Here is a 16,563-nt window from a genome sequence, read left to right on the forward strand (position 1 = left end):
AGTATTATCATTGTCTAACAAATTTTGTTTCAACATGAAGATTTTTTTATTTCGAGATTTAATTTTGACTGAGAGCTGATGAGAAAGTGGAGATAACTTTTTTCAGAATGTATACTATATGTTACTATAGGTGAGCAATCATATTGTCCTGGATTGGATTTGATTGGTTTGTTTTTTCTTTCTAAATAAGATGTAAATGACTTGTAATATTAAGTGTTATTATGTGTGAATTGTTGCATTGTTTGGAATTATTTAAATTAACTTTTTTTGTTTTGACAAAGAGTATGGATAGTTTTATGATAAAAAATGTATCATCTATATATATATATATATATAAATAAATGAGAGTTTTTAAGAAGATGACGTGACACTCTAAAATTACTCTAAACTATTTTTTCTATTTTCTCCTTTAATCTAATTTTTTTATTCATTTTTAATATTAATTATTTAAACTTTATTTTTTTAAATATTTAAATAAGATATTTTTTAATTAAATACCTAATAAACTAACAAAAAATAAAATAAAACAACAACTACATTAAACGTTATTTTTTTAGATATTTAAATAAGATATTTTTAGAGCTTTTAAGGAGATGATGTAACACTCTAAAATTACTCCAAACTATTTTTTCTATTTTCTCCTTTAATCTAATTTTTTTATTCATTTTTAATATTAATTATTTAAACTTTATTTTTTTAAATATTTAAATAAGATATTTTTTAATTAAATACCTAATAAACTAACAAAAAATAAAATAAAACAACAACTACATTAAACGTTATTTTTTTAGATATTTAAATAAGATATTTTTTGAATTAAATACCTAATAAACTAACAAAAAATAAAATAATAAAAAAAAACTACAAATATATACTAATAAAATAAAATCTTTCAAGCGGTATATAAAAGACTATATGGTGTGGTGATAAAATATAGTAATAAAAAAATGTAACTACACCTATATATAAATTAATACATTCAAAAATATATATATATATTTTATAAACTAATGAAGTAATGTATTTTATGTAAATATTGTTTTATTTTAGATATATGTGTTTTAAAAATGTAGTTTAAAAATAGCATATATCTATAGATAAAAAAAAACATAAAGAACTATTAATTAATACTTAAATATCTAAATTTTAAAAAAAAATAAAAAACAAAAAGGTAAAATTTCAAATTCTAAACCAAAATATATTAACAATTAAAAATATCAATAAATATACACATCAATATATATACACATGATATTAATTTGATTAAAATTTTATTTAAAGAGCTGTTAAAACGTAAAAAAATTCAAATTCAAAACCAAAATATCTTAACAATTAAAAATATCAATACATATATACATAATATTAATTTGCTTAAGCATTTATTTAGCTTCATGACTTGGCTCTCAATTAGTCAAGTGAGTAATAATCAATAATTTAAGTTTCAAGGTATTCAATCTCACTCTCACTCTTTCTCTCTCTCTCTCTATATATATATATGAATATATGTGTATATATATAAATTGTATATCTAAAATTGTTAGTTTATGTATATATATCATATTAGTATATGTAAACAAATATAAAATTATGTTAAATATATATAGTTAAATTACAAAATGTATAAATTCAAATTATAATATTTATCAAACAAATATAAAATTACCTTAAATATATATTTAAAATTATTATAAAAAAAATTACGCGAAGGCAGGAATATTTTCTAATATATTTATATGATGTGACACTCTAAAATTGCTCTAAAGTGCACTTTCTATTTTCTTCTTTTTTCACATTTTTTAATTTGAATTCAAATTTTATTAGATATTTAGTTACAACAACTGTTTAATTAAATTATAAATATAAATAACCGTGAACTTTTCTTATTTTTTATTTTAATTTCCTAATTTATGGCTATTAATTAATTAATAAAAAAAATTTATCTATTTTCTCTCTTTTTTCTCATTTTTATTTTAATAATAATAAAAATAGATGTCAATTAAAAATATCTATATATAATAATAAATAAATAATCTATCTATTTTTATTTATAACTTGTTGACAAAATACGAGATCCAAATGTCAATTTTTAACAATAAATTATCTAAACGAGTAAACACAAAGTCCACAAGTTAATTTTAAAAAATGAAGGGTCCAAACAGATAATCGGCTAAAATACAAAGTTCAAAATGGTGTGAACCCTTAAGTAAAACATAAATTATTTATTTATATAATTTACTTTCTATAAAGAATTTTTAACACTTTAAATAAATACATAGTCCAAAGGTTAATTTTTAAAAATAAAGAGTCAAAACGAGTAATCGGCCAAAGTATTGTGTTTAGATAACCGATCTATCTATTCCTATTTTTAACATTTTGACAAAACTTAGGTCCACAAGTTAATTTTTAAAAATAAAGGTCCCAACGGGTAATCGGCTAAAATACAAGGTTCAAAATTATGTAAATCCTTACAAAAAAACATAAATTATATATAATTTAATTTTTATAAAGAATTTTTAACCTTTTGAATAAATATATGATCCAAATGTTAAATTTTAAAAATAAAGGCTCAAAACGGGTAATCGGCCAAAATACAATGTTCAAATAATCGATCTATCCAATCTTATATTTAACCTTTTGACAAAACACGAGTTCTAAAAGTAAATGGTTCAAACAGATAATCGCCCAAAATAAGTTACACAAAACATAAATTTCCATATACATAATTTAGATTTTTTATAAAAAAAATCACGCAAAGCGTATAATAATGATAATAATAAAAAAAATAAAAGCACAAGTACAACAAATTTTTTTAACTTTGTTTTCGGTACTTTAATTATTCATAATTTTTCAAAAACTTGCAAGAGGTTTGATATACAATGGACACCATTATGAAAAAAATTTGTGGTCAATACGCCATCACATGTCCATATAAAGAACATGTTGTATGAGTAGGGTGAAAAAGAATCCATGTCGTAGCAATCTCCTAAAAGTATTTTAAAATATGTATATTTTTTAATAATTACAAAAGACTGCGTGAAGCGCGGTTATGTTTTCTAGTTTATATATATGGGGAGAATTTCAAGAAGATTATGTGGCACTCTAAAATTTCTTTAAAGTACTCTTTTTATTTTCTCCTTTAATCTAATTTTTTTATTTATTTTTTATTTTCTAAAATATCTTAACAATTAAAAATATCAATATATATTAATTTGATTAAAAATTTATTTAGCTTAAATATCTTAACTACTTAATTATTGAAAAATACAAAAAAAAAAATTAAATTCCAATAAGATTATGTGACACTCTAAAATCTCTTTAAATCACTATTTTTATTTTCTCATTTAATCTAATTTTTTTTATTTATTTTCTATTTTCTAAAATATCTTAACAATTAAAATATCAATATATAAACATATTAATTTAATTAAAAATATATTTAACTTAAATATCTTAACTACTTAATCATTGAAAAATACTAAAAAAATTAATTAAAAATTACGTAATAGTTTTCGGTTCACTATATATCTATTTTTCTTGTTATATTATAATTATGTTTTTTTATTTAAAAGTGAATAGTTTTACAAATATTATAATTATTGACATCAATCATTAATATTGATAATTGTATTTTTTTCTCATTTGATATTTTATTAAGCTTGTGACAATACAAAATTATTAATGGTATTTTTTGGATTTGTGATTTGTTTTCACTATAGTAAATAAATATTTTCTAGATTGTAATTTTAATGGACATTCTCACAGCAACGAAAGATGCGGAGGTTGATGTGAAGCACAAAAAATTCTATATAGAATATATATATATATATTTATAAATGAGAGCTTCAGTGAGATTATGTGGCACTCTAAAATCTATTCAAAGCACTCTCACTATTTTCTCATTTAATCTACTTTTTTTATTCATTTTCCATTTTCTAAAATATCTTAACAATTAAAAATATCAATATATTACATATTAATTTGATTAAAAATTTATTTAGCTTAAATATCTTAACTACTTAATCATTGAAAAATACTAAAAAAAATTAACTAAAAATCTATCTATTCCTATTTTAACCTTTTGACAAAACTTGAGGTCTACAAGTTAATTTGTAAAAATAAAGGTTCCAATCGGGTAATCGACTAAAATACAAAGTTCAAAATAGTGTGAACTCTTACCGAAAATAAAAATTATATAAATATATAATTTAATTTTCATAAGAAGTTTGAACATTTTAAATAAATACATGGTCCAAATGTTCATTTTTAAAAATAAAGGGTCAAAATAGGTAATGAGCAAAAATATAGTGTTCAAATAATTCTTTTAACAAAACACGAAATCTAAAAGTTAATTTTTAAAAATAAATGCTTCAAATAGTTAATTAGCCAAAATAAATCTTACACAAAATATAAATTTTCTTATACATAATTTAGACTTTTTATGAAAAAAAAAAAAAAAGTTACGCAAAGTGTATAATAATAAATAAAAGTACATGTACAACAAATTTTTTGAATTTTGTTTTCGGTACTTTAATTTGTCAATTTTTTTAAAAACACACTGGAGGTTCGCTATACAATAAACAGTAAATACCATCATGAAATAAAAAAATTATGCTCAAGATGTTTTCACGTGTCCATATAAAAAGCTTGTACGAGTATAGTGAAAATGAATCACCACCCCTACAATCTTTCACAAAATATTTAAAAATATATATATTTTAATAATTACGACTATGTCGGTCTAAATTACCAGTTTTCCCTAACAAAATCTATTAAGCACAACAATTACTGTTACATAGGTATTTATTATATATGTAAGATATTTAAACTAATGTCACTTTCAAATTGAAAAAATATAACGAAATGAGTAAAGACACGGTTATTTTATATTTCTCATTTTCTTTCTGAAGCAAATGATATGATAACCTTTCGGATTGTTTCTGTGCGCTTCGTTTCCTATATTCCTTTTAGCTTTTAATTAACTTCCTCAAAGACGAGGATACAATTACTGTTCTTTTATTACTCTACTTACACTTAATCATACTTTTAAGCAAACTCCTCCAAATGTAACAAACTCGTACCAAGTAATTGAAAAGGAGAACATCTATGCACATAAAAATGGCTTTTATTTTTACCTCGTGCTCGTATGTAACAATTCTGTAATAAAAAAGGTAAAGTGTTAAAAACAGGTGTAGTGGCACTAGCAGCCAAAAAAATCATCGCTTTTGCTCATTCCAGGTCTTGCCTTCAAAGAACTCGTTCAGCATTCTCTCAATATCCTCCGGTGTGTACCTAATGTACTTTTGAGGATTTTTTCCGTTCTCAATCATAGGCCTGCCATAACAATAAGAACGCATCAAAAAAACATGAAAACAGAAAAGGATAGTGTTTTTTTTTTTTTTTTTGAAAGAATCAAAGGAAAAAAACATGCCTGAAACGCTTGGCAAAAGATCTGTATGCAGGCAAGAGAACTTCAGCAACAGCCAGCCTGAGAGACTCTCGCAACTCACTGTCTGGAACCGTCCACTGGGATTGCCTTTGATGAAGCTCCTCAAACTGGATGTTGAAGGTCTTGAACCGTTCCTTCACCATTGCCCTTGAAAGTCCACTCGAGTTACCACTGCCTTCGCCACTTCCAGTCAAGCCGCCAGAGGAGTTAACGCCCTGAACGGTGATGCATTGCAGAATCTGCCGACAAAAATTGGAAGCAATTTCGGAATTAGAGAGATTCTCCTTTTCACTAGAAAACATGTCATGTAAGATTAATTTTCATTGGTTTAGCCTTATTCTATATACAAAGAAACAATGCATTGCATGGGTGGAGATCTCCTGTTCCAGTCAAATCAGATTATTTCTCTTTCTGCTATCACGTTCTCTGTTTTATCTGTGTAAATAAGAATAGAAATGTTCTACAATTTTGTTGTGTGAGACAGAATAAAAGAAATAAGCTTATGTTTGTGGAATAACTCATTTGAATGCTCCCGATCCTTTTTTTCAATATGATGATACCATGAGAGATCCTCTTTAGAATAAGTAGGATCTTATATCTACTTTAGAAGTGATGCTTTGTAAAATGTAAACAACATATCTCACTTTAAACCAGCCTACAATTGTACTGAAGGTACAGGTGAAAAAAAGAGAGAGAAGCAGAGAAGAAACAAGAGATTTGAAAAATAAGAGAATTGTTATCATATTATTGGGGTGGCAATTCGAGTCACCATGTCATGTTCGTGTTCATGTTACGACAAATTAGCATGTCTAATCGGTCAATCTTAACCCGATCCGTTTATATTTTGTGTCAAGAAATCTCAACCTTAACCCGACTTGTCCTATTCACTTGTCGACCCATCATGTTCACATGTCAACTAGACTTATCCTACACTAATCGTGTATTGACATAATTAGTATCACTTATTTGACTTATTTTACATTTTCGATTATATCAATCTATTTGACTCGAATGAATAACAAACTACATAAAAATATATAAAGTTAAAAAAACAAAATTAATAAATTAAATAATTTATCAGAAAATATCAATACAATACAATAAACAAAATTCTTAATATCAATTAATTATCAATGTGAATAAGTTATGCTATATTCTTTTAGGAATTTTCTTTTGACTTAAGATTTTTTTTTAGAAAATAAATAATATTTTAACTATAAATTAATAATTTTAATGATATACTAAATATAAACAGGGTTGATTCGAGTCAATTTGTGTCGCACGGGTTCACCCTAAGCTAACCCAAAAAATTATCGTGTCAATCAAGTTTGACCCAATTTTGATTTGCATCTATTTTTTATGATGCTAACCTGCAATAATTCATGTCGAGTTCACGTGGTGACCCGAATATTGCCACCCCTATCGTATCATTGTTGTGCAACTTGGGTTTCTTAGTCTAATCCCATATACTTATTTACTACGTATTATTTTACAATAGATATTGATATGCAACACTAAAAAGTAAAATGAAAAATTTAACCTTTGCCCAAGAAACCCTCTTATATTGATTTGCATGCTGCTGCACTATCCTTCGGTGTATCTGCACCCAGTCATCTCCCAGCACATCCTTTGCTTCTGACCTATATATTACATTATCGGTATATGAAACCTACCATGCAGAATATGTACATTTATATACTCGTATTTAAAAGAAATCTATACAAACCTCCGCACAGATCTCACTATGTAGTGAACGTTGTTCATCAAAAATAACTGAGTCAGTGCAGGTTCTTTATACTGCTTTGATTTGCCATCCAGATTATTTTGGAGAGCCATCATAATATTTGTAGTCACAGTTGCTAACTGTTCTTCCGGATCACCATGATTGAACTCTTGAAAAAGTTGCTTCAGTGTTGACTGGTAACTGCAAATAGATTTACATTAACAGTGAGAAAATAAAAATTACAAATTCCTAGTTTGTGAAAATTTGTCAAAAATATTCTGGGTTGTTTTGAAATTGTCAAATTTTTACAAACTCTTAAAATATCCATGTATTATCCAGGAAAGTACATAAATGGTAATGAGTAACACATTCTAAATAATAAGTATTACGCAGAACGTATGACAAACAAATCATTTTACCTATACCAAAGGCAACAAAGTCAACGAATGAAACAGCAGACACTTTGGTGCTTAGATGAAGAAACAAGTCGCAGTTTAGCATGTAACATTATCACATAAAAAAGTAGGGAAAGCAAAGAAGTTGCAACTTACTCAAATAGGAACTTTACGTAATTGATCACATAGCTGGTCAAAGGATGAACGGTTCCATCAAGAACAGCCGTTTTTGTGGCATCTTTCTCAACTGCTTCTTCAAAATCTCCGAATGTTTCCTGGGCTGTCTGGGCTAGCCGTTTTGTTAAATTCAACGCTGATTCACGCATTTCAAAGCATGCTTTACTTCCAAAGAGTGTTTCAATCTGCAACCCCACCAAAAAAAAATGAGCCAACAGATCAACATATGATATAAATATGAAAGTGGATCAGTCATCCAGGATAAATAAATAGATATCGAAATAATTTGACTTGTCATTTCACATTGTTGAAGTAGGTAGTTTATAACTAGCCTGTAACCATTCATACCACCAATCTATTGAAACCATATCAGTTTCTTGATCTCTTACATGCTTTTTATTTATTTGTTCGACTTAAGAAACAATTTCAAAGAATGCAAGTATGAAATCGCTAAAGAAGAGATCAGGCACCAAGCCAGCAACTGCATATGTATAGGGGTAAAGTGGGACAAATAATATAATGTAAGTACTACTAAGAAGTAGGTGGTATGTGGGTAATTGTAGTGATGCATTGTGGATGAGATGTTACAGAGTAGTATATGAAGGAAAGTAGAAGGAATGAGAGGATCATGAGAATTGTATTTGTAATTGAGCTGTTGCTCTTGGAAGAGTATTGGGTCTCTCGAATACCCTGGTGTTACAGTTTGGTATCAATAGCAATTCTACCTATTTTCCTATCTGTTCTTCTTGTCATTGGTCTGTCTATGAGCTAGGAACTAGTGGGTGCATATCAACATGTGTAAACTCTTTTATGTTGGTTGTCAATGCTTGTTAATCAAGCCCAGAAATAAATGTCTTGAGAAACATTCCGAATTATTGGAAGGAAAAAAAATAGCTAAGTCATATTCAATAAATTGAGTACAACTGGTAAAATACCATACCTCTGACTGAAGTTCTCTCATTATTTCATACATGTCCAAAAGAACAAATAATTTTTCAGGAGACCTCTTGCTTCTGGCAATAGCCTCTCCAAAACTGAGGAGCATAGCCACACTATTTGCAGTAACTTCAGCAAAACATTGATCTCTAATAGAATCGACACCCTCAAAAATTTGATCGCAGATTTTCCTTTCGCCAGAAAAAAGCAGTTTGACCTGTTTCAAGCTATATAAGAATTCCCAAAAAGAAAGTGCTACAAATTGATCGAGCCAAAATATGACAACAATTCCTTACAGTTATCCGCATGTAGTGTATCCAATTTCCAATCTTTGCCTCCAAAACCTCCCATTGCATTTTCTGGATGTCTTCTTTACCAAGTCTCTCCACACCCAGTTTTTTAAGAGTCAGTTCCAAAGCTGGTGCTCGAGTGTCCCTGATATTGGAAATGGTAAAGTATAAGCTAATCAAATATAAACAGAGGAAAATAAATTACAATCAAATTTCTATATGAAATTTCACTGCAATCAGCTGCATAATAACACAACCGTGTAAAAATTAGCTAAAGATGTATAAATCACCCTGATACAAGCGGAAGATTAATAAGTTTATAATTTTGACTCTGTACAAACAATTAATGGAAAAATAACTCAATCCAACAGGAGAACCCATTTTTTCCTATTTACGGCATTAATCCCAAGATAATTATTGGATGTGCAAAATGAATCCAGCATTAAAAAAAAGGAAGGAAAAAAAATCACCTGTAAGTTCTTAGTAGCTGTTGTGGACTGCCAGCCAGAATAATTTGGTGAGCCAAATCATGCAGCAATGGCAGAACCCTGGGTGGGATAAGATTTAGTGGTGCATATACTACAGCTTCTAAACGTTTGTTTTGGTGATCAGAGTGACCCTTGCCACTGGCATCACTTTTATGCCCAGTTGATGTCGATGATGGCCTTAGAGAGTTGGGAAGACAATCAAAAAGACGATCAGGTTCCACGGGCTTGCTGAAACCCAAAAAAAAATGTAATCTAAATTACATACGAGTAGAGGAATCAAAAAATGAGGAGAAGCCTTGATCAAATGGATGCAATCAAGATATATATATGTTTCAGAAGTCAATGAAATTTGTAAACATTAACAATAGGATATCAAGGGATGTTATGTGGTCAAGGAAATGACAATGATATTGATTACATTAAAGTTTAAATTCTCACCAGCAGCGTACGATAATGTGTTACATATGTCAGTGGTTTCCATGAAGGGAAAAGTTATTTTAAAATAATTACAATAACTGTTTACCGCTAAGAATACGTATAAATTTATATTTATATATTTCAGAAGTCAATGCAATTTATAAACATTTACATTTATAAATCAAGGGAAGTTATGTGGTCAAGGAAAATGACAATGATATTGAACTTGAAGTAGATTATATTAAAGTTTAAATTCTCCCAGCGGCTTACAATAATGTGTTACATATGTCAGTGGCTTTCATGAAGGGAAACGTTATTTTAAAAGAATTATAATGACTGTTTACCACTAAGAATATTGCATTATCATAGTCCTCATGTTAATCACTTTGATACTAAAGCACACATTATTAAGAGTTTCTCTTATATTCAAGGATCAACCAATCTTCTAGTTGGCCTTACTTAAGCTGCCTCTTCCATCTTTATTTCTTCCTTAAAAATAAGCTATTTAAGTATGAGAATTACCTTTCGAGATTTAACCATTTTTTAGTCTATCATAGTACATGTGTAATGAAAACAATCTTGTTCAAGGATCGAGCATGTTACTCAAACAACATGACGAAATGGGGAAAATTATACAAGACAGATTACACTTGTGCTGGTAGCTGCACCACAATAAGAGACGAGAATAACTAACCTGTAATTTGTTAAAAGCTGTCTGAACTCATCTTCCAGCTTTGACATAGCTTTTAAAAGCAAGTTACTAGTATGATTAAGAACACCATCACTGCCTTTAAAATTTTTGTTGCCACTAAAGAAGCGAACAATGCTTCTCATCTGGGCAATTGCTTCAAGGTAGCTCTCAAGATCCTCATGTGGCCCTCTCAGTATTTTAGCCTCTGCCTATATACTTAATTTAATGCAATAAAACGATTTCCAAATCATACATCTTTGCAAATAATTAATTTAGCCATAAAACAAGAGCAAATAGTTTTATTTTCTAAAACCAACCAACAAAATCTTAACAATGACTTCACTGCAGTTGAACGCAGCCTTGATTCCATACAGCTTGTATACAACATACAACTGATGGATAAAACAAACAGAGGACGCCTCTAAGTAATAATATTTGAAAGGCAATCACGAATGAAAACCTGGAATAACAAAATTTAAAGTGCGGAATTTCTTCAAATACCAAATACCAAATACACAAAGTGTCAAGTTTCGCAGAAGGTTAACATAATTTTTTTATGATAGCGAGCTATTGATGATAAGATATGGTTCAAATGGTACATGGTGAATGGAAAAATCAAGCTATTTAAGCACTAAAACATACACAATGGAAAAGAGACAAAATATATTTGTAAAACTCTCGGTAAGATAACCTTGCGAGTGAGTTCAAATTGCGCCAGTATAGACTCTGCTGCTTTAATCGTCTTATCAATATTCTCATGCGCCCTCCGCATCGAATGCGTTCTTATCTATGAAAGAAAAAAAAGACCAAAAACGAAATTCAAAGAAAACTCATAAGCTCCATGTTACAACTTACAACAAATCACATATATTAAGAATAAATAAATTATTAAAATAAAACAAGATCAAACGTTGGGCTGATTATCAAATGCAGAAACTGAACGAAAATGAAGATTATCTTAGCAGATCGAAAAATCATGAAGCGATGAATTTTATAAACACATTTCATTTGATCTCCTACCAATTCTCTGAATATGGAAAGAGAACCAAAAAAAAAAAACAAGAGAGAGAACACGATTATAACCTGAGTGGGACGCATGGCGGTTTCTAGAGCAGAGAGGCGGTGGTCAAAGGAGCCGAGAATGGCAACCATGCTATCGGTTATCGTCTGGCTCTTCTGAAGCGACTCTCTTATAGATGCTGCTCTCTCGCTCAGAGTCGCCATGGTTTGTGGAACTCCCATCGCTGGTTTTCTTTACCGTATTTTCTTGCTTTTTGTTACTGTTTGGCTAGAAAGAAAATGAAAACGCAGTATACGTGATTTAGGCGATGATTTTTTTTGTACGGTTCTCTCTCTGGAATTTGATCGGTTTCTGCAATTTTTCCCTCCACACCACACGTACACATGTCCGGGTTGAAAGTCGTTATAAGAAGCATGTCATTTAGCATCGAAACGGATCGGCCCACTTCACTATATACGGATTCTCAACGACACATGGGACGTGGTCTCTTCTTTCGCGTGCGCTTTTGTTGATTTGCAAAGTATTCTATGCCGTTTATTTTAGCGGTAAAGGATGTAAAATTATATTTGTTAGTGCCATGTTATTAGTACTTCACTATTCATACTTTATATAAAAAAAAATTAGTAGTATTAATCTTTTCAATTTGAGGCTAAACATTCTTCTCGTATCCAAAATACTCATTTCATTATATCAAAATTTCTAAAACAATCTCTTCCTCTCTCTTCTATCTCTCCCTCTCCCTCTCTCATTCTTATGAAATTTTTCCTAAAACTCACGAATTTGTATGATTTTCTTGCCAAAATCATTATTATCCATCTTCATTGTCTCTGTGAAGTTGCCAATATCAAAAGCAACATCCATTTTGATGGATTTTGGAGGAGAAAAACTATGAGTAAGAAGATTGTTTATTTTATGTGTTGGGTATTGTTTATTTACATTTTTTTGGCTACTTCGAACAGATCTGAACTTATATTGATGTTTTTTTTTTTAGAGAGATTTCGCGATTTGCATTTTTATGAATTTTCTGCAACTTTTTTGCTCGATAGAAGCTTGATAACGGTTCAATAAGAGCTCGATGGTATGTAGAAGAATGTTCTTTTATGAGCTCGATGTTGGTCGATATAGTTCGATCTTTTTAGGCTTTGTTGCTCGATATAGTTCGATTATAGCTCGATAGTTTTAGGCTTTGTTGCTCGATTGTGCTCGATGACAACTCGATAAGGGTTCGATTGTACCCTAGAATATTTGGTGTAGTTGTTTTCTCAATATGTGCTCGATAAGGATTCGATGAAAGTTTTGGTTAGGTTTATATTCGGTTTAAGAACTTTTAGCTCAATGAGAGCTCGATGGTAACTCGATAGAGTTTGATAAAGCTCGATAATATTCTTTTTTCATGACTTTGTGAAAAATTGATAGTTTTTTTTAACAATTTCTATGTTTTTTTTTCCAACATAGGTTCCATTGTCTACGTTTTTGTATCCTACAATTGTGTTTGAGAATTACAAGGGAATAAGTGAATTTTCAAGGACCCTCAATGCATGGTGATACCAATGGAGGAGACTGTAACGTACTTGCAACTTCTTGACATATTGCACAAGGAACTTAAAGTTGATAAACAAATGTATGGGTTGAAATTGGAGGTTCCTTACACATGCGGCGACCAACCGTTTACTCCTGTACACGTTGAAAGTGATCTTGGTGTCCGTGGATTCTTAGGAGTAACATCTAAAGAAATGTTAGCCTTGTGTGTCACTTCTATTAAGAAGATTGTCATTGTAGATCCATATTCCACTCTCGAACCTGAGGGAGCAGCCAATACTTTAGGAGGTCCTATTGGTTATCTGAGGGACAACCAGTATGAGTACGACCCCTATGTGAATGACGATCCAGTAGCTGAACATAATGAGGACTTAGGATACGATTCAGAGGCATATTATAGTGCAGAAGTGCCGATTGACATGTCTGATGATTTGCAAGTTGAACAAGTACAAGAATGGCTAGTACATCCTATTGCACGGGCGAGCCCACTAAGTCAAGGACGTCAAACACCTAGCACCAGCTTTAGTCGTCCTAGTGGAACATAATATAACAATACAGGGAACGTTCCAATATGTTCAACAGAAGATGGAGTGCTCCCATGTTTACAAAGAAGATATCATGGCTTCTAGTCAATCTGAAACACCCTCATCCGGTGTACTGTTGGGAGGACTACTTTTGAGAACAAGATGGAATTGGAAACCAAAGCGACTCTCTTCGCAATGAAGAATAATTTTGAGTTTACGGTTAAGAAGTTTGGTATTGATGTGTTGTATATCACCATTAAGGATCTTGATTGTGGTTAGAGAAAAATGGGGGAAAAGTAGCGCGATCGGAGATGTTTGAGATCGTTGTTTATAATAGTGAACATACTTGCTCACTAGAATTAAGACAGAATGACCGCCGTCAAGCAGCACCTTGGGTCATTGGGCACCTATCAAGAACAAATATGCTACTGATGGCACTAGCTACCCGACAAACAACATAAATGAGGATATGAAGAATAATTTTGGGATCGATATGAGTTATATGAAGGCTTGGAGATGCAGAGAAAAGGCACTCAGTTATGTCAGGGGGAAACCTGAACAAGCATCATGGATTCATAATTTCCTCCATCTTTGTGACACTAATCACCAAGATGTATGAATCATAAATAGTGAGAGTCCAACTAGAAATAGAAGCCTCAATGGCAAACCAACGTTGTTGTTCATAGTTTTGGCACCAATATACATTCTCAACTCCTCCCCAAGATGCCAAAAATTGTTGTTCGATCCCACTTAACATGAACATAACGTCAAAATCCCCCGTGTACTTTGTTTTGTCGACAATTTTCTTGTATTGATCATATCAGGCAGGTATCACTTGTGAGAGCTAAATGTTCATCGCAACAACATTCTGGCGATATGTCGTGGGAAAATACTTGCAACACATATGAAGCATGTGTTGTGCCGCATCAATATGCTACAAAGAGAGTACAGTAGAAAAAGTTAGCAAAGACCAGCAAAAAGGGGTGAAAATAGTGCAGAAACGAATAAATCGAGACATATCGAGCTACCATCGAGTCCTATCGAGCCCTTATACACCTCATTGAGCTCTTATCGATCTCCAATCAAGCTAACCTTAAATAGTAAACAACACGTAGTCAATACACTTCCAATCGAGCCCTATCGATCCAATATACCCCCATCGAGCTCCTATAGATCTTATATACCCCTTCCATCGAGCTCTTATTGATCCTATATACCCCTTCCATCGAGCTCCTATCGATCTCCAATTGAGCTAACCTCAAACAGTAAACAACACATAGGCAATACCCTTCTAATCGAGCTCCCATCGAGCCCTGTCGATCCAATATACCCCCATCGAGCTCCTATCGACCCTATATAACCCCCATTGAGCTCCTATCGATCTCCAATCAAGCTAACCTTAAACAGTAAACAACACGTAGTCAATACCCTTCCAATCGAGCTTCTATTGAGCTCCCATCGAGCTCCTATCGATCATATATACCCCCCCTCGAACTCCCATCGAGCTAAGCTCATGTAGGAACTTGGAATTGAAATCTAGATGCATGCTTCCTATTATTTTTTCAAACACATAATAGAAACATAGAATAACATAACATACATATAAACATCAGATTTGTAAATTAACATAAACACAAAGATGTAGAAACTTATGAATATGCAGCAGAACTGGAACAACTCATTCCTTCAATCTCTCTAAACCTTGATTGCTTTCTGTAGCAGAGTATTATTAAGAGATTGAACTAGATCAGCAACACAGTTTTCCTCACCAAGCCTTTGATCAAGCTAGAACTAGTGTGGGCTAGTTCTCAACACATGAGATAGAGATCTAGAAGAGAAGAAGAGATAGTGGCTAAGAATGGATTAAAGTGTCTAGGTTTTCACTTACCCAATGAATCAACTGATACTGACTTATGAAAACCCTAGATATCATATTCCTTATATAGAAAACTTAATGGGATTTATTTAAATTTGAATTAATTAAAATAATAAACAAAAAAATAAAAGCATTGGGCTCCCACAAATGGACTTGGGCCTAATACATTTATTTTGAATTTAAATCCCAATTGGGCCTAAATTCAAAACTTTTTATTTATTTTTTAGTTAATTAATTAATTAAATCCTTATTCAAATTAACTAATTATAATTTGAAACTTGATTTAATTTTATTTATTTATATTGACACAAATTTATCAATATTAATAAATTTACCCAAAGATTCTCTTTTATTCTCTAAATCTCATATCTCTGTAAATTTTCTAAAATTGACCTAGTCAACTTTAAAAAATCCTAATTGATAATTAAATAAATTAATTGAGATATTCTAGATGATTTACTCAAAGGTGATGCGGGGACCATGGATCCATGAAATCAAGCTCCAATAAGTTACTATGAATTTATTTACGAATAATTTTACTACCTTATTAATTCCTCGTGACTCCACTATAGACTCGGAATTGAACTCTTCAATTCATAGAACGTATTTTCCAAACCATAAATATGTTATCCATTGTTATAACCATTACAGTTAGTCAATCCTCTATCGATGACTTACTAACGAGCTGGGTGTAAATTACTGTTTTACCCCTCATTAGTAATCCTTAACTCCCACTAAGTTCCTTATAAATGATATTTTCGTGAACTTAATCACAGAAATGAGATCTCAATCATTTAACCTTTTGAACAAAGCAATTAAGGAAATCATCTTTTCACTTCTCATACAGAAGTTATAGATTTCATATCTATGAATAATACCCCCACTCAATTACACTACTAAATCTCCAAGATGTAAGTATGGGCTAGACCGTAGGGTAACCTGGTAACGAACAAGTCACAAGATTAAATAATATAATTAGCATAATATTATCACTCAGAATTAAGATCGACTTAACCTATGGTCAACGTTGTGACATTGAT

General features: G+C 30.7%; 1 protein-coding gene across 2 annotated transcripts; it reads right to left on the reverse strand.

Annotated features, from left to right (window-relative positions):
• Positions 1–5,100: 5,100 nt before the first annotated feature.
• On the reverse strand, positions 5,101–11,983 carry LOC133831122 (exocyst complex component EXO70A1). 2 transcript variants are annotated; one of them, XM_062261303.1, is made up of 11 exons: positions 11,647–11,983; positions 11,255–11,350; positions 10,567–10,772; positions 9,438–9,683; positions 8,974–9,112; positions 8,682–8,894; positions 7,721–7,926; positions 7,173–7,370; positions 6,987–7,086; positions 5,429–5,685; positions 5,101–5,331 (listed from the first exon to the last, which is right to left on the reverse strand). In XM_062261303.1, exons 1-11 carry the CDS (start codon positions 11,803–11,805, stop codon positions 5,214–5,216), a joined length of 1,938 nt encoding a protein of 645 aa, XP_062117287.1. In that variant the 5' UTR covers positions 11,806–11,983; the 3' UTR covers positions 5,101–5,213. The 2 variants fall into 2 exon arrangements, with proteins under 2 accessions (XP_062117287.1, XP_062117288.1); XM_062261304.1 differs by lacking the exon at positions 11,647–11,983 and having other exon boundaries at positions 10,567–10,779.
• Between the last annotated feature and the right edge of the window lie 4,580 nt (positions 11,984–16,563).

The sequence above is a fragment of the Humulus lupulus genome, chromosome 4 (genome assembly GCF_963169125.1).
Source record: "Humulus lupulus chromosome 4, drHumLupu1.1, whole genome shotgun sequence".
Lineage (NCBI taxonomy): Eukaryota > Viridiplantae > Streptophyta > Magnoliopsida > Rosales > Cannabaceae > Humulus > Humulus lupulus.